The 16,615-nt window shown below is 63.8% G+C and overlaps 8 protein-coding genes across 8 annotated transcripts; 5 read left to right on the top strand and 3 right to left on the bottom strand.

Annotated features, from left to right (window-relative positions):
- The first annotated feature begins 907 nt into the window (after positions 1-907).
- AMSG_00614 (uncharacterized protein) lies at positions 908-1,658 on the top strand. Its single transcript, XM_013906896.1, has 2 exons — positions 908-1,275; positions 1,364-1,658. Exons 1-2 carry the CDS (start codon positions 999-1,001, stop codon positions 1,579-1,581), a joined length of 495 nt encoding a protein of 164 aa, XP_013762350.1. The 5' UTR covers positions 908-998; the 3' UTR covers positions 1,582-1,658.
- An 8-nt stretch (positions 1,659-1,666) lies between these two features.
- AMSG_00613 (high-mobility protein) lies at positions 1,667-3,187 on the bottom strand. Its single transcript, XM_013906895.1, has 2 exons — positions 3,171-3,187; positions 1,667-2,561 (listed from the first exon to the last, which is right to left on the bottom strand). Exon 2 carries the CDS (start codon positions 2,555-2,557, stop codon positions 1,745-1,747), a length of 813 nt encoding a protein of 270 aa, XP_013762349.1. The 5' UTR covers positions 2,558-2,561; positions 3,171-3,187; the 3' UTR covers positions 1,667-1,744.
- A 626-nt stretch (positions 3,188-3,813) lies between these two features.
- On the top strand, positions 3,814-5,313 carry AMSG_00612 (uncharacterized protein; the record flags this gene model as incomplete). Its single annotated transcript, XM_013906894.1, has 1 exon — positions 3,814-5,313. One exon carries the CDS (start codon positions 3,814-3,816, stop codon positions 5,311-5,313), a length of 1,500 nt encoding a protein of 499 aa, XP_013762348.1.
- Positions 5,314-5,461: 148 nt separating this feature from the next.
- AMSG_00611 (40S ribosomal protein SA) lies at positions 5,462-6,276 on the bottom strand (the record flags this gene model as incomplete). The annotated part of the gene is made up of 2 exons (XM_013906893.1): positions 5,462-5,922; positions 5,961-6,276. The coding sequence occupies 2 exons, from the start codon at positions 6,274-6,276 to the stop codon at positions 5,462-5,464; spliced, it is 777 nt and encodes a 258-aa protein (XP_013762347.1).
- Positions 6,277-7,222: 946 nt separating this feature from the next.
- Positions 7,223-8,849, bottom strand: AMSG_00610 (uncharacterized protein; the record flags this gene model as incomplete). The annotated part of the gene is made up of 3 exons (XM_013906892.1): positions 7,223-7,231; positions 7,258-7,353; positions 7,422-8,849. The coding sequence occupies 3 exons, from the start codon at positions 8,847-8,849 to the stop codon at positions 7,223-7,225; spliced, it is 1,533 nt and encodes a 510-aa protein (XP_013762346.1).
- A 336-nt stretch (positions 8,850-9,185) lies between these two features.
- On the top strand, positions 9,186-10,245 carry AMSG_00609 (V-type and A-type ATPase superfamily H+-or Na+-translocating f-type; the record flags this gene model as incomplete). The annotated part of the gene is made up of 2 exons (XM_013906891.1): positions 9,186-9,320; positions 9,813-10,245. The coding sequence occupies exons 1-2, from the start codon at positions 9,208-9,210 to the stop codon at positions 10,243-10,245; spliced, it is 546 nt and encodes a 181-aa protein (XP_013762345.1). The 5' UTR covers positions 9,186-9,207.
- Positions 10,246-10,390: 145 nt separating this feature from the next.
- Positions 10,391-11,590, top strand: AMSG_00608 (lipase). Its single transcript, XM_013906890.1, has 2 exons — positions 10,391-10,516; positions 10,807-11,590. Exons 1-2 carry the CDS (start codon positions 10,400-10,402, stop codon positions 11,551-11,553), a joined length of 864 nt encoding a protein of 287 aa, XP_013762344.1. The 5' UTR covers positions 10,391-10,399; the 3' UTR covers positions 11,554-11,590.
- A 1,693-nt stretch (positions 11,591-13,283) lies between these two features.
- Positions 13,284-16,612, top strand: AMSG_00606 (ubiquitin carboxyl-terminal hydrolase). The gene is made up of 2 exons (XM_013906889.1): positions 13,284-13,871; positions 13,919-16,612. The coding sequence occupies exons 1-2, from the start codon at positions 13,430-13,432 to the stop codon at positions 16,591-16,593; spliced, it is 3,117 nt and encodes a 1,038-aa protein (XP_013762343.1). The 5' UTR covers positions 13,284-13,429; the 3' UTR covers positions 16,594-16,612.
- Positions 16,613-16,615: the final 3 nt, after the last annotated feature.

The following is a 16,615-nucleotide window of genomic DNA, read 5'->3' as shown; positions in this document are numbered from 1 at the left end:
TTGGATCCTAGGGATATCCTCGTTGTTGATCTTGAGCTCTGCCAGACATCGTCCACAATCCCCACCATCGCAACGAGCGAAAGGGAGGACGACATATCGGACGTCTGAGACATGACGCACGAGTTGTTGATCGTGAGGAGGAGTACGCACGAGTTGTTGATCGTGAGGAGGAGTACCTCCACAGCGTCATGTACCTCGTCCCACTCGCTCGCGGTCAACTTGCCACAAGGCCGAAGAACGGGGGCATGCTGCGTGTGAGAGGGCTGCCTCCGTCCTCATCACCATCTTAGTCATTGACGTTTGACTGACTAACTAATGACTAAATCTTTTGACTACGAATGAGTATGACTATCGTCGTTCCGTTCACTGCGTATCTCTGTGCACACATTGCACTACTCATGTCTCGAGTACAACCAATGACCCAGACAGTAGGTTGGATGGGTTTGAGGGAAGGGAGATGAGTATGGTGTGTGTGGGGGGGGGGGGGGGGGGGGGGGCTGTGTGGAGGGAGGAGGAGGGGGAAGGGAGAAGGGGGCGTTAGGTGCTGTCGCTGCTTCGCTCTGGAACACTTGCCCGAGTCCTACCGACGAGCTGGTGGCTCTATGGAAGGGCCGCTGGCGGCAAGGGCAGGAGTATGGGGATAGTGTAGGGGAAGGATAATGGTGGAAAAGGACGGTGGGTAGGGAGGGAGGCGGGCGGTGTGTGCAGGGTGGTAAGGAGCAAAGAGGGCGGGACGCGCGTGGGTGCCGCCGGTGCGGCGGTTTTTTGACGACTGACGGTAGAAGCTTGGTCAGGGTGAGGGCCGTAGCCCGCACAGCGATGGGCGTGGCGACAGGGATGGCAACTCACTGCCGATGATGGAATTGACACGGGTGTAGGGACCAGGTAACTCAGCGTATGGGCAAGCCCAGGGCAATGGGCGCGGGCGTGGCCACCAGCAGGGCGGATACGGCAGCGGAGCCGGCGGTGGCGGAGGCAACCAGGAGTTCCATAAGGGCATGATCAACGCGTGCTTTACCCAGCCGATCACCTGCGCGCTCTCGTGCCTGCTGCCGTGCTTCAAGGCGCGGTCGCATCGGCTGACCATGCTCGACAACGACCTGTCGCGCTACAAGTGCTGCAACAACCGGTACCAGTGCATCACCCGCCATTGCGACGGCTGCGTCCAGGGCAACGAGGGCTGCTGCCTCTGGCTGGAGGCTTGCTGCTGCCACGAGTGCGCCATCTACACCAACCGCTCGATGATCATGCAGCGGTTCAACGTCCGCGACTCGGGTAAGTGCTCCCCCTTTCCTTCCCTCTCCCTCCTCCCCCGTCCTCTCGCTCTTCCTTGCTACTCACTCGTAGATGTATGGTTTGCCAGCGTGCGATGCATGCATCCAGATTTTCCTCTGCTTCTGCCAGATCCTCAACTGCGTGCTGCAGTGCAGCGGCAACGGGTCGGACGAGCTCGAGACGTTTGTCGACGGCCTGTACTGTGCGGTGTACGCGTGCATGAACAGCCAGCACGAGGCCGAGATCGAGCACCGGCTCGGTGTGACCACCAAGGAGCCGGACGTGATGGGCCGGATGGGCCGCTAGTCTTGTCGCCGCTGGCTTTCTCCCCGAAAATACACGCACACCTGCACACACGAACACAAACACACACACTCTCTCTCTCCTTCTCTCTCTCTCAAGTGACTACATTTAACAGCCGCGATCGCGGCAGGCGCAGCAAGCAAGTCAAGCGCATGCCACACACACACTACTCGTCAGAGCCCATACCGCCACTGCTCTCGTACTTCTTCTTGGCAGCGATGTAGTTGGCGCGGAGCGTAGCGGCCTCTTGCTCGTACTGGGCACGCTCGGCAGGCGGGCACGTCTTCCACTGCTCGGCGAGGAGGCCAAACATGTCGGTGTGCTTGGCATCCGGGTTGGCGGCCGAGACGCGGGCGCGGTGGGCGCGCGAGTAGAGCTGGTAGGCCGTGGACGGGCGCTTGGGCGCGTTCGGGTCCTTGGTCTTGCGGCGGCCCGTCTTGGCCTTCTTGTTGGCGTGGAGCTCCTCAGGGTGCTCCTCCTGCCACTGGGCGCGGGCGATCTCGTACTCTGCACGGAGGCGGGCGGCCTCGGCCTTGCACGCCTCACGCTCGGTCTCGGACGCATTCTTCCACTCCTCTGAGAGCAGGCCAAACATCTCGGTATGCTTGGCGTCTGGGTTGGCGGCAGTCACACGATCGCGATGACGCTTCGAGTACACCTGGTATGCGTTGAGTGGCCGCTTGGGCCCGGTGGCGCCCGCCTTGCGCTTCGGCTTGCCGGACCTCTCAAAGCCCTCCGTCGGCACGTACGCCGCCATCTCGGCGTCGTACCGCTCCTTGTCGGCCGCAGCAAGCGCATCATACTTGCCCCGCACTCCAGGCTTGACCTTCTTCCACTCGATTGAGAGCAGGCCAAACATATCGGTGTGCTTGGCATCCGGGTTCGCCTCCTTGACCCGCTCGCGGTGGTCGGCACAAAAGTACTGGTACGCCGTCAGCGCCCGCTTGGGCTTGGCCGGATCCCGCGACTTCTTGGTCATTCTTCTAAATCAGTGATGATAACGGTGGGTGAGTGAGAGCCGCGGTCGGGTGGTTCGGGTGGTCCGCCGGTCCGCCGGTCCGCCGGTCCGCCAGTTTGCCGGTCGGTCCGAGGGCGCGTTTTCCGAGCGGTCAATTAAATGACGATGATTTGTTCGCTGAGAAAGAACGTGTGGTCGGAAAACGACCTTTTTGGCCAAAAGGCGGTAGCAGCTACAAACCGAGGGTGGCGTCACTCAGGAGCAGAGCAGGAGCAGCATGGGCGGTGTGGCAAGTCGCACCAGTGCGACCAGCCATAGTTGAACCTCTGTTCGAGGGGGCTATGGTGGTGGAGAGTGTGTAGGCAGAAGGAAACTGGCAGGAGCATCAGGCACAGGCAAGGCGGTAGAGGGGGGCGGCAGGTCGGGACCATGGCGCGGCAAGGTCTGCTTCGGTCGCGATCAAAGGCACCAACGTTTACCACCAACAACAACCAATGGACGATGCATAGCATAGCATAGCATAGCATGCATTACATGGCCAACGAGGTGATAGAGGCCAGGGGGGACACGCACACCTGGTTTGCACTGTAGCTACTCGCTTGAAGAACAGAAGAAGACGTCAAAGCTAACGTACGCTTGGTAGAGAGTGTGGTGGTTACCTCCCCGGTTCCATACTCGCTTTCTCGCCCTCCCCTCACCCTCCCCCCGAGCCCTTCCGTTCCCCCCTCGCTCATCGACCTGTGCCAGCCTCGGCCACGTGCCAGTCACCTCCAGCCACTCGCCACTAGCCAGCCAATCACCTCCAGCGAGTCACCACCAGCTATCGCCCAGCCACTGACCCCCCCTCCTCCTCTCTCTCTCCCCCCCTACATTAGTGGGAACGAGCTTATCGACACAGTCAAGGCATTTTGTCTTGCCCATCAGAGTCGCCGTCCAGCTATTGATTCGAGCCCGGTTGGCGCACCCTCCACCGGCACAACGGAGCCAGCCAACCAGCCAGCCAACCAGTCACACACCACTCATACCGCTCCGCCCACAGCCACACTCGCAACTACATACCAACGGAATAGTTAGATGAGTAGAGGAACAGGCTCTGGTGGTCCACCTCCTGTGGGACTGCTGAAGGACGCGTATGAGATCCTGGCGGTGGCAGCAAGGAGGCATGTCGCAGGGCGGCAGGTCGATGATGCTGCAGCCGCATCGGTGTATGATCTGGTGCTATCGGTGGCAAGAGGGGGGATGATGAGAGTGGCGATGACGAGGCGTGGCGTGAGGCCATGTCGCTCGTCATTCCGCTCATTCCAAAGTTCTTCTACCTCACCGCAGACCTGCAGTTCACCGCCAGTCTCAACGCCTACCTCGATCTGTGTGAGTCCAAGTGGCCGTCCATTCGCTCGGCGGCCATTGCTCGGCTGCCCGGCTTTATCTCGCACAGCTCGGCGAGCAGTCTCTCGCTTCTGCCCGAAGGCCGCGAGCTGCCGTCGGTCATGGTCTCCATCCTGCTCCAGCTGATGCTCTCCGAGCTGCCTGCGGAGATTGCGGCGGTCGACGCTGCGCTTGCGGATCTGGTCACGGTTGCGCCGGTCCAGGCGACGACTGCCATTGCGACGGCGATGGCGCTGGATGCGGCGACTCCGCTGCCAGCACCGCACGTGGAACGGGCGACGGCGGCGGTGGCGGCGGGTCTTGCGGCTGTGACCCGCGAGACTGTTGTGTCGCTCCTTGCGCCGCGGCCGGACCCGTGGTCGGCTGCCCTCCACGTGGTCGATCCGTTGCTTGCGGAGCTCGATCCGAGCGGCTCGGGCCCGCTGCTGAGTGTCGAGTCAGTGGGTGCAGTACTCGACGCGGTCGCTGCCGGCCTGCCGGCCGCCTTTGAGCCGCGGCACCGGGTGCGTGCGCTGCTTGCGCAGGCGCTCGGACAGGCTACCGCCCAGCCTGCCGCCCAGTCTGCCAACGTACGATCGCTGCTCCTGGCGGCGCTGGAGGCGACGTCTGGCCCGCGCCCGCGGCTGTCGACCGTGGGCGCAGTAGCGACGTGCCTCACCGCGGCGCTTGCGGCCGATCCCGCCTCGGCCGGCGACTGGCTCGGCCTCGCTCAGCAGGCCGCTGACGCTGCCGCCGCCTGCCCGCCGCCGCCTCCCTCGGCTGCCGCTGCTTGTCTGGGCAAGCTGCGCACAGCGCTTGACGCCGCGGCGGCGCCGGCCTCCGGCGATGTCGAGTGGCGGGTGGTCGAGACGTTGGTGTACGCATACGCGCACGTGGCCCAGGCTGGTGGCCCTCGGTCCGACGAGGCCGCGGCGTGGGAGGCCGCGACGCTTGCGCCGCTCGAGACCAACGCCGCCGCGTACACTGTGAGCGTCAAGGCCAAGCTCGAGCGGCTGTCGGCGGCGCTGGTGGCCGAGCCAGTGTCGCGGGTGGCGCGAGCGCAGCTGCAGCAGACCTCGAGTCTGCTGGTCGACGCGCTGGCGGTACTCGACCGGGTTGCCTGCATTCTCGCCCGCATCCTCGCGCCGTCGCGGCCAGAGGAGCAATATCTCACGGTCGGTGCCAACGTGGCGCCATCGTGGGCTCCGCCCGTTCCGCCGGCGCCGCCACCGGCGTCGGCCAAGCGCCTGCGCGACGAGGCAGCGCCAAGTGCCGGCCCGCTCCCGCGGCTCACCGCCGACTCGCCGCGGCTCAAGCGGCCCAAGCCGCTGGGCAACGGCAAGCCAGCAGCCAAGCCCAAGACCCGGCTCCCGGTCAAGTCGCGGCTCTCTGTCAAGGCACGGCTGGGTTAAGAAATAAAGTACTGGCCCACGAATCGTGTTCATTCATCGGGAGCAGGGGGGGCCCACCCCAACTCACAGCCGTGCACCTTCGTTAACCACGACACCTCGGGGTCCGCAGCAACTCCGAGCGGAGAGGAGTGGGCGGGGCAAGCACGACTTACCACGCGGCACCGTCATCGGCCCACGAGTCCGGCGCCTGCGAGTCAAGCTGGAAGGCACCAGCCTCACCAGGCCAGCCGGGCTGCTCGGCACCAGCGGCCCACTCGGGCGCCTCGGTGGCGGCCGGGACGGCGGTCTCGGCGTAGGCGGCCTCAGCCTCGGCCGAAGCGTTGGCAGCGGTGGCGGCGGCGGCGGCGGCGGCGGCGCGCTCGGCCTCGCGGGCATCAGCCTCCTCCGGGTCGACGTAGAAGTACAGGTCGGGCATGACGTCCCACGGGGTCTGGCGGTCGATGACGCCACGCATGCGCTGCACCTCACGGGCGAGGAGCCAGTACATGATACCGATGGAGAGGCGGCCCTTGTTGTTGCACGGGATGGCAACGTCGACGTACTCGAGCGGCGAGTCGGTGTCGCAGAAGGCGATGGTCGGGATGTTGGCAAACGAGCCTCGCGCACGGCCTGGTGGTCGGTGAGCGGGTCGGTGACAATGATCACACGCGGCTCCATGAAGCGCTTCTGGATCTGGTTAGTGAAGGTACCGGGCGTGAAGCGGCCGGTAACCGACTTGCAGCCAGTCGCCTTGGCGTACTTGAGCACAGCACGCTGGCCAAAGGTGCGGGCCGAGATGGCGACAACGTCAGCGGCGTTCTCGACAGCAACGATGACACGGGCAGCGAGCATGAGCTTCTCCCAGGTCTTGCCGAGGTTCATCAGGTAGATGCCGTCGTCGCGGCGCTTCCAGATGTACGGCGTCATGTGGTAGTCGAGGTTCTTGGTGCCGATGTGGACCTTGCAGGCGAGGAGCTTCTGCATGTCATCCTCAGTCGGGTGGAGGCACTCGGGAACAGCAGACACTGTCAACACAACACAACCACGGTACCCGTTCCAGTCGCATCATTGTGAGTATCCCTGTCGACACGGCGCACTCAGAGGCTTCGCCACCGCAGAAAAAGCTCGCACAACACATCCCTGCTCCGACTTGGAGCACTCGCTGTGCGCCAGTGCGGCAAGCACCAGTCAAGCCAATAACATGGTCGTAATCGCCGTCAACAAGGCTACAATGCCAGCCGGATGGCGCTTGCCAACTCATGACATGCCCATCACTACGCCCGTGACAAAGTCGTCGACTGGGTGGCTGCCGCGAGCGAGTCATACAAAAATCAAGGGATTTGTATGTCCGACGCCACCAGCCGGCACTCGAACATGGGTATAGAGCGTCAAGCACGATGACATTGCCCTTGCAACCAGCTGTACATGTACTACATGCAAGGGGGAAGTGGTTGGTATGGTAGTAGGTGGTAGGAACTGAATGGCTGGAAGGTTACAGCCCGGGTTGGACGGGGTACGTACTTGTGTTTGTGCGAGAGTTGGGTGGCCAAGGATATGTGTCGGGAATGGTTGCAATGAGGGAATCGAGGCAGCAGAGGCGAGCGAGGGAACGAACGAGTGAGCAAATGAATGAACCAGAGGGAGGGACAGAGAGAGAGAGAGCGAGAGAAGGCAATGCAAAAGGTGCGATGGTACGGGCCGTGGATGCGACACGTTGAGTGACCATTCATTACGGTTGATCACTTGACGAGGCCGAAAAGTACGATGATGACGAGGCCAATGAGGCCGACGACGACGACGACGACGACGTGAGCGACCAGCGATGGTTGGCGGCGTTTGCAGCAGAGGCGGACAACGAGCCCGACGACGAGATTGAGCCAGAGACGGGAGGCTCGGCTTCGTAGAACGGCTGGTGGACTGCGGCAAAGTGTCATCGGGCCTACGAGTGAGGAGGGTGCCCCAGACAAGATCGAGCGATGGGGTGCGGCCGCGCGAGCCGATGTCGATCTCGTCAAAAACAAAGAGCAGCTCGTGCTGGTGCTTGATGATCTTGTTTGTGGTCTTGTTGGCCCGCGAGAGGCGGAAAAAGCGTAGGTGGTGAGAGCAAGCGTCTCGATGCTGTAGAAAACGATGAGCGCAACTGCGGCACGCTCGACCGCGGCCGCCGACGCGCTGCCAAACAGGCCCGAGCCCGGGAGGAGGAGGCAGACGTGGACGACGTCGAGAACGGCAAAGAGGCCCTCGGCGAGGTGTCGCGACGGGACCTGGAACGGCTGTTCAAACCAGATGACGCCAGCGTAGGCGAGATGCAGGAGGAGGAGGAAGAGAGCAAGAGCTTCGGGCTTGCATGCGAGGCTGCCGATGGCGGTGGCTAGCGCGAGCCGCCGGCCGAGGTCGACAAGGGCAAAGTACGACGCGTGCAGCTCATCATAGTCGTTGAAGAACGGGCCCCAGGCGGCAGCAAAGGCCTCATCGCGCGCAGAGCCGCGCGAAGGAATGACACCGCGCCGGACCCCGTGCCGCAGAACGGCAAAGGCAAGGAGCGGAAAGCCTAGCGAGTAGACGACGTAGACGACAACGCCAGCCGCAAACGATGCCTTGGCCTCACGGCTTGCTACATCAGTTCCAAACGAGAGTGCATGCGCAGCAGTCATGGTTGCGCCCAGATATCCGGCATAGAGGATCCGGATAGCGGTCGCCCATGCAGTGTCGAGGACCCGGTCCGAGAACGCGGCAAGCGCCTGCGAGACTCCGAGTGGGAGCTCGGACCGCAGCCGTGGCACCAGCCGCAGACCGAGCGCCAGCGCAGCCTCCTGCATCGCCACCAGTCGCTTGCCGGTATGCATGGTAAAAGCGTCGTCCGGCTCGATGAACCGCTTGGTCGCCCGCGGCGCAGCGGGATCGGCCGTCGTCGCCGCCGCCACAACCGAGCTCGCATCCGAGTCTGCGCTTACAGCGCTCGAGATTGTAAGGCTCGAAAGCGAGTGCCACGAGTCGACCTCGCGACGCTCCGGCGCCGAGTCCGGTACATACTCTGATGCCGACGATGTGGAGGTTGCGGCCGAGTCAGTGGCCGGCGGATAGTGGATGCCAGCGCCGCCAGCAGCCGGACGGCATCGCGCGCAGGCAAGGAGAGTGAAAGCAATAAAGGCGATTGCGGCGAGAAGGACAATGACAAAGAGCAGGACGGAGAAAACGAGGTAGTGCTTGTCCATGGGCAGAAAGGCGGCGAGAGCCTCGATGCCCGAGGCGCAGAAGGCGGCCCGATCGTCGACGGCGGTGTCAAAGGGGAGGCGAGGCGAGATGCCGTTAAAGGGACCGATGCCGCGGGAGAGGCGGTACATCCACTCTGGAAGCTCGCCCACGAGCGTCGAAGCCTGCATCCACTGCATGCGGAAGATCAGGAGGGCAAAGGCCGACGACATGAGCGGCGGCGTGGTGATGGTCAACGGGATGTTTGACGTCCCCGATCGCACAAAGTTGTACAGCCGATGATGCCGACCGGCCGCCTGTCGTCCAGTGCACAGCGCCTTGAGCAGCGGCACAAGCAATGCCATCGCCACCACGGCCACCAGTATCCACCCACTGCCGGCGAGCACATTGGCTGTTTCGTCCAACGTTGACAAGTCGGACGTCGTGCTGTTGGACATGTCGCCGCGAGGAGGAAGAGGAAGAGGACGTGCGGTAGTTGCGGTTGATGTTGTGGAGAGTCCTGGTCGTTGTCTTTCGTCGTCCGTAGTCGGGCCAAGTGTGCGAGTGGTAGTGGTAGTGGTAGTGAGTGGGTCGAAGCAGTGTCACCCGTCGCCTGCCGCCCCTCGCCCGTCGCCCGTCGCCTGCCGCCCGTCGCCTGCCACCGCTGACTGTGGCCACTTCTCCAGCTGGGGCTTGGTACACTTGACTTGGCGTGCGACAACCATGTCTCAGTCTCCGCTCATTGATGCGAACATCTTTGAACAGGTCACACCGTATGCTTGGGCCAACTTGGGCATCGGTCTCACCATTGGCCTGTCCACACTCGGCGCTGCTTGGTACGCAAGGTGAGAGGGGGGGGGGGGGGGAGGGGGGGTGGCATGGTCATGACGTGGGTGTGACCGACTTCCTATACCAGGACTCCACGTACATGCTTTATGGTATGAAGATGGATGAATAGTATCCAGTTGTGTGGTTGGAGGGTGGAGAGGTAGCAGTGAGTGGCTAGTATGGCGGTGGGTATGGCCGGCTGGCTGGGCGGTGGGCGGTGGTCGGGCATGAGGTGAGGTGATCGACGGCGAGGGCTGGTGGGGTGCAAGGACGGAGGGAGGGGGGTAGGAGGGTGGAGGGAGAGAAGGGGGGGGGGGAGGGGGGGGGAAGGAGGGGAAGGCAAGGAAGAGAGGAAGAAGCGGGAGGGAGGGAGGGAGGGAGGGAGGGAGGGGAGGGGAGGGAGAGCAGGTCCCATTTAGCTGGTGCATGGGCTGTGGGTGTTGTGAGTCACGTGGCGCTTGTGACTCATTGTGGAGATGGTGGTGGTAATGATGATGTAGGGGTATCTGGCTGACCGGGACCTCGCTGGTGGGTGCTGCTATCAAGGTGCCGCGTGTGCGGTCGAAGAACTTGGTGTCGATTGTCTTCTGTGAGGCTGTGGGCATCTACGGAATCATCATGGCCATCATCTTTGAACAGAAGCTTGGCCTCATCACGGGTACCGCCCTACCCAACGGCGTCATCTTGCCACACATCAAGGACTACTTTTCGGGATATGCTCTGTTTGGCGGCGGTATGTCGGTCGGCTTCTCCAACCTCTTCTGCGGCATCTGTGTCGGCCTCGTAGGATCTGGCTGCGCGCTCGCTGATGCCGCCGAGCCTGCCCTCTTTGTCAAGGTCCTTGTCATTTCTGTCTTTGCCTCGGCGCTGGGCCTCTTTGGCGTCATTGTCGGCATTGTCCAGACTTCATCGGCCTCTCTTGGTGCCAAGTAAAGCATCATTCCTACCATGCGTAGCTAGCCCCTTGTCTCCGTCCGTCCACGTCACCTTGTTGGCTTGTCGCCGCTCGCCGCGGCCGCCAACCCCTGGCGGCACCGGCTGCCCACCTTCTCATGGCCACGTCCACGGCCTCGGCCACTCGACGCCAATGAACGTTTTCGTCCTTGTCACCCTCCTTGCCGTGGCGGCGGCATGCGCCATGCCAGCTGCTGCCCGCCTGCCTGGTGCAAGCTACACGTGGGATGAGAAGACTGCTTACACCATGGTACGCATGGGTGGTTGTGGGAATGGGGAGGGTGTAGAGGGGCTCGTGCGGAGGAAGAGGGTGCGGGGGGGGGGGGAAGGGGAGGTCACGCGCTGGCTTTTGGGCGGGCGGCGGGTGGCAGACGGCAGGCGGGCAAGCGACAGGCAGGGCACGTGCAAAGAGGGAGGCGCCGAGGACAGGCTATGGACTCATGGTGAGAATGGTTGGTTACGTGTGGATGTGGGTGGGTATTTGTGTGTGTGGTGGGGGGGGGGGTTGTTTGGTTGCGGGGTGTGGCTGGCTGGCTGTAGCTGGAGTACGCGTCTGCGTCGTACTGTGACGAGAAGGACCTCCTCGATTGGTCGTGCAATGTGTGCGTGGGTAACACCACGGGCTTTGTGCTCACCGGGTACTGGACGGATCCGGTGACCAAGACCGAGTCGTTCTCGGGCTACCATGCAGAGAGCAAGGCGATCATCCTTGCCCACGAGGGGAGCCACAACACGGAGAACTGGATCACCAATCTCAAGTTCAAGAAGGCCGATCTCGTCGACTACCCCAACGCCACCGGGGCCAAGGTCCACCGCGGCTTCCAGGAGGCATGGGAGGGCGTCGGGCAGGAGGTCTCGGACCACGTCGCCGACCTTGTCGAGCGCTTCCCCGAGTACCGCGTGTACGCGACCGGTCACTCGCTCGGTGGCGCGCTCGCCGTCCTCTCTTCGCTGTACGTGACGGTCAAGAAGCCGCACGTCCCGGTCCACGTCTACACCTTTGGCGCGCCGCGCGTCGGCAACGACGCTTTCCAGCTCTACTTCCAGTCGCAGATCGAGAACGCGGTCCGTGTCGTCCACTCGACCGATATCGTCCCGCATCTGCCGTTCCGCTTCCTCGGCTACCACCACGCTCCGCTCGAGGTGTGGGAGCACAACGGCGGGTACAAGGTCTGCAACGGTTCCGGCGAGGACCCCAAGTGCTCCGACTCGGTCGTCGTTCCCACGGCCTCGGCTCACGCCGTTTACATGGGCATCAAGGTCAACGGCTGCCATGCCCGCTCGTAGTCCGTCTACCCTATTGAACCGTTTTCTTTACTCCACATGTTGTTGTCCCTGGCTGAAGCCGCCCGTAACTGGAGTAGCCCCATGTCCATCAAAGTAGAATCGTAGGATGTGTTCTCTCGCATCCTTCACCCTCCACCACGATCAACGTCACCATCCGTCCATCCCCCCATCCCCACCCACCACCCACCCACCCACCACCCACCACCCACCACCCACCACCCACCTTTCATCAAGACATTGCCATCAGCATGCAACGTTGCCCCACCCACCTCCTCTCCTTCCCAATCATCATCAGCGATGGCGATGGCGATCGCGATCACGATCACGATCACAACGACGGGCACAAGCACAAGCAAAACCCCCACCACTTCCCTCCCCCCCCACCCACACACACATCCCAAGTACCATGTCTGCAGGCAAGGTACACTGTGTCAAGTGCAACCGGTATGCGTTTGCAGGGTGTCTCCACACGCTCTGCAAGGCCTGCTGCAAGCCGCCGTGTGAGGCCCATATCCAGAAAGAGGCCCGCGACACCGCACCCAAGCGGAGGTATCAGCGGCGAGTGCCACCGTCGTCAAGCTTGACCTCTTCAGCGTCACGGAACCCATATTCTCGGCATTCAGACCGGTCGCGAGGAACGCCATCATCGTTGTCTGCTGCTACTCCGCATCCGGGCATTGCAGCCTTGAGCGCCTCTGCGGCCCGGCCCGGGCGGTCGTCGTCGTCGCGCTCCCGGCTGACCTCGGGCTCAACCATGCCGTCGAGTGCCATGCTACCGCCCAAGGTGGCGGCTGTAGTGCCGTCGACCATGCAGACGGTGGCTGGCGCGGAGACCAAGTCGAACGGGGCGCATGCAGTCACGGTGGTGGCGCAAAGTTCTCGACGGTCCTCCCGTCGACGCTCCCGCAGGGCGCGGCACGCCACTTTGGCCGCCTTGTGGCGCCCATCGACGACTCGCCGCTGCTGGCGCAGGGCACCAAGCACCCCAGCCAAAAGGGTGTTCTGGTGAACAACTCAGTCCATCTGCTCTCGCCCACTGACGCTGGCTTTGTCGTCTGCCCCTACTGCCGCCGCGCGGTCGACACCGTCGCCGTCCTCCCGTCGGACGGCGGGTCGGCGGCGGCTGTTCTGCAGCGCCACCTCGATGCGTGCGCCGTCATGGATGGCACCAACCCGTTCGAGCCCGGCCTTGTCCCGCTCGCCGACTGCCTCCCGCCGCTCGCCCTCGACGCCCGCCAGGACGTCGCCCGCTCGGTCGGCATCACCTTTTCGGCCTCGTCGCGCTTTATCCGCCGCTCCCGCGCCATGCGCTCGCTCATCGAGCCGGCCTCGTCGCTCAAAGAGCTCGCCTCAGAGCTCGCCACGGCCTCGGCTCGCCCGGACGCCGATGCCCGGAAGCGCAAGCTCGACGAGCTCCTCGTCTCGGCCAACGCCGATCTCGATACCGCCGCCGCAGACGCTGCCGCCACCGTCAAGCGTGCTCGCACTCTCATCGCCGAAGCTCACCCGCGTTCGCTCGCCGCCCGCAACCACTTTGCGCAGCCGCAGCCGGTCAACATCCCGCCGTTCCCTGCTCCACCCGCCGACGGCGTCATCGCCATCTGAGGCGAGCAATAGCCAGCAAACGTTCACACCATGGCCAACACATGGCGCGGCCATTGGAAGCCGCTTTTCCTTCCTTCCACTCGACCATGGTTGGATTACGACCTTTTTCCGTGCACACTTTGCCAAAGTGGCGCGATCACGATCACGCTCACGACTGCCACCACACACCTCCCTCTCTCCTCGGCCACACACCGTCCTTCCCTCCCCACGCCACACCCGTCCAAACCCTGCGCTCCTTCACCACACCCACGCGTAACGCCACATACCAACCATGAGCGCTCAATCTGATGAGCTCGCGGCGTTTGCGCCGTCCAAGAAAACCGCGCTTGGGGCGGCGCACTCGATCAACCCCTTCACAGGCATGCCGTCATCGGCCTTTGCGTATCTTGCCGCACGGCCTGAGAGCGGCGGCATGTCCGAGGAGCAAGGACGAATGGTCTCGCCGGAGCCTTCGGGAGGAGATGGCAATGCAAGCGCACCAGATGGAAGTGCTGGTGGCAGTGCCGGCTCAAAAGTGGGAGCAAGCGGTGGTGGCCGAGGCCAACAAGGCTGGGACAACACACCTGTGGGCAGGGGCGGCAAGACCATGTGCTACGCTCGAGACGAGGGGGCCTTTGCTGGGCTGGTCAACCAGGGCGCGACGTGCTATCTCAACTCGCTCCTGCAAGCGCTGTACCTCACGCCGCGGTTCCGGCTGCGGTTCTCGGCTGGGAGTACTCGCCCGAGGTCCACGGCGAGGAGGCGACGTGTGTCCCACGAGCGCTGCAGAAGCTCTTTGCGCGGCTGGCGGTGTCGGAGAAGGCAGCGCTGGACACAGTCGAGCTGACGACGTCGTTTCGGTGGACTACGGCCGAGGCGTTCCGGCAGCACGATGTGCAGGAGCTGCTGCGGGTTCTGTTTGGCGTGCTCGAGCTGGTCAAGGAGCCCGAGAGTGAGGCTGGCGTGGTGCAGGCGCTGTACGGCGGGACGCTTCGCGACTCGGTGGTGTGCCTCGGGTGCGGGCACGCAGCTGTCCGGCTGGATGCCTTTTTGGACGTCTCGCTGTACATGGACGCGACGATCGGGTCGCTGGAGCAGGCGCTGGCGGCGTTTGTGGCGCCGGAGCGGCTGACCGGCGACAACCAGTACGCGTGCTCGGGGTGTGAGACCAAGGTCGATGCCGACAAGGGCCTCACCTTTGGCGATCTTCCGCCGGTCCTCTCATTCCAGCTCAAGCGATTTGTGTACGACTGGCAGGCGAACCGGCGGGTCAAGCTCAACCAGAAGCTCACCTTTCCGCTGGTGCTCGACATGGCGCCGTACATGGCCGATAGTGGCGAGGCCCCGATGCTCTATGATGCATATGCGGTGCTTCTTCACTCGGGCTCGGCGCACTCTGGCCACTACTTTGCGTTTGTCAAATGCCCGGCGACTGGCGTCTGGCACGAGTTCAACGACGCGTCTGTCCGGGCCATCGACGACCTCGAGACAGCGCTGGAAGTGGCGTATGGCTCGGACGCCAGCACTCGTTCGGGCTCAGCGTACCTACTGCTGTATGCCAAGCAGGGTGCCAGCGGGCCGGTCCCGGCTGTACCAAGCGAGCTCCGCGCCCTGGTTGCTGCCGAAGATGCAGCGTGGCGCGAAGAGGTTGCGAACCACCTCCGCGAGGTCCGAACCATGCGTTTCACGGTTGTTTCCGGCTCGCAGACGGTAGAAGTGGCGCTGGATCAGGGCGAGCCGGTGGCGGCGCTCAAGGCTGCGGCGCTGGATGCGCTGCATGCCGGGGCCGACGGCGGGCGGCCAGCTGACGACGACGCGCGGCTGCGAGCCTACACGCGGTTTGCGTCGGGAGCGACCATGGCCGGCGCGCCGCTGGACACCGAGCCGGAGGCGCGGCTGGAGAGTCTCGGGCTCGGGCACCGGGCGACGGTGGTGCTTGAGACGCGGGCGGCCGGCGAGAAGTTTGCGACGTTTGACCCGGACGCCTTTCTTGTAGTGGCACTTGCCGTGACGCATGACAACGTGGCCGAGCTTGTGGCGCAGGCGCGGATGCCGGTAGTTGATGGCATGCCGCGGGTGTGGCTCAAGCCAACGATGGACTTTGACGAAGCTGCGGCGGCGGTGCAAAGTGCGGTGCCGAGCCTGGAGGCGTGCGGCGCGTTGGCGTGGTACACGGTCGACGGCGCGACGTTGCATGCAGTCCATGTTCGGGCAGCGGCGCATCCGGGCGTACCGCTGGTGGAGCTCGGCATCCGGCCGGGCTCTGTGGTGTATGTCGAGCCAGCAACGAGCAGTCTATTTGGCACTGTGTATGAGGCGAAGGTGACGTCGATTGTGCTCGAGTACAACGAGCCCGTGGCCGAGGATGCAAAGGTCTCGGGGCCGGTGGCGTACACGCGGTCGGTCTCGCTTTCCAAGCACCGGACGGTCGGTGAGCTCAAGGCGAAGATGGCGATGGCGCTCGGGGTGGAAGCGTCGGGTTTTACGATTGCGCGGTCGCCGACGGACGAGCAGCTGAAGGACGAAACGCTCTCGCTCGAGGCTGCGCACTTGTTTGATGGGGCGCCGGTCTTTGTCCGACTCGGCACGCCGCTGGCAGTCGGGGAGTACAAGGTTCGGCTTGTGCTGTATGATCCGCTGCACCCGTCGGGTCGCGCACTCTGGCCGCTGAGGCATGCGGTTGTCAACGCCAGCCAGCCTGTAGCCGACATCCAGACCGCGATCAAAGCGGTCATCGACGAGCACTATCCGCCGACAGAGAAGACGCTCGCGGCGGCGCCGAATGCGACGAACAAGTTTCGACTGAAGCACCTCCGATTGCGGACGCTCGCCGGGCCGAAAAGGGTCGGTAAGGTGCTCTTCCGCAAGCGGTCGCTCCGAGTCCAGGCGCGGGTCAAGGACGGCATGGTGCTTGTCGTCCAGCCGATTGCGGCGCCGGAAGAGCTCACGCCTGCGCACGTTGTGTTCTTTGTGCAAGCGGTGGACGCGGCGGCGGAGACAGCCGCTGGCGTGCTGATTGCTAGCTCGCGGAGCGAGGTTGTGTTCAAGCGAGCAGCCAAGGCGGTGGAGGTTGTGCACGAGCTGGCGGCGCGGCTCGGGCTCGACGCCGAGCTCGCGGTTGCGGTGGCGCCGGCGTTTTCCAAGCTTGAGCCGACTGCCGTGCGGCGACTCAAGTGGCGGCGTGTGGCGGGGCTCAAGGAGTCTGCCACGCTCTCTGGACCGCCGCTCAACGTGACCGACGGGGCATTGGTGCTTGTGCGCGACGCGCGGGTCGCGTTCGGTGACGGGGCCGGTCCGGCAGCAGGACCGGCGACGGGCTCGCGGCGGAAGCGCGGGGCGCGAGGGCGGACGTCTGGCGGCGCAAGCGGGCTCATCACTGTGACTGTCGACCGGCCACGGCCCAAGGAGCGGCCGCTGCAGATCTTTACCGAGGAGCGGAGCAGCAGCGGGGCATGAATACAGCATGAGGCGAGCGTAG

The sequence above is a fragment of the Thecamonas trahens genome, assembly GCF_000142905.1.
Source record: "Thecamonas trahens ATCC 50062 unplaced genomic scaffold supercont1.3, whole genome shotgun sequence".
Lineage (NCBI taxonomy): Eukaryota > Apusomonadida > Apusomonadidae > Thecamonas > Thecamonas trahens.
The sequence above is the reverse complement of the archived record's forward strand: the minus strand, read 5'-3'. Positions and strand labels throughout refer to the sequence as shown.

Excerpts from the sequence above, each read along its gene's own strand:
- AMSG_00614 (XM_013906896.1), top strand. The coding sequence starts at position 999 with ATGATCAACGCGTGCTTTACCCAGCCGATCACCTGCGCGCTCTCGTGC. Across the intron at positions 1,276-1,363 it reads GTTCAACGTCCGCGACTCGG|CGTGCGATGCATGCATCCAG; the intron begins GTAAGTGCTCCC and ends ATGGTTTGCCAG.
- AMSG_00613 (XM_013906895.1), bottom strand. The coding sequence starts at position 2,557 with ATGACCAAGAAGTCGCGGGATCCGGCCAAGCCCAAGCGGGCGCTGACG.
- AMSG_00608 (XM_013906890.1), top strand. The coding sequence starts at position 10,400 with ATGAACGTTTTCGTCCTTGTCACCCTCCTTGCCGTGGCGGCGGCATGC. Across the intron at positions 10,517-10,806 it reads AGAAGACTGCTTACACCATG|CTGGAGTACGCGTCTGCGTC; the intron begins GTACGCATGGGT and ends GGCTGGCTGTAG.
- AMSG_00606 (XM_013906889.1), top strand. The coding sequence starts at position 13,430 with ATGAGCGCTCAATCTGATGAGCTCGCGGCGTTTGCGCCGTCCAAGAAA. Across the intron at positions 13,872-13,918 it reads GCTGCGGTTCTCGGCTGGGA|CGCTGCAGAAGCTCTTTGCG; the intron begins GTACTCGCCCGA and ends GTGTCCCACGAG.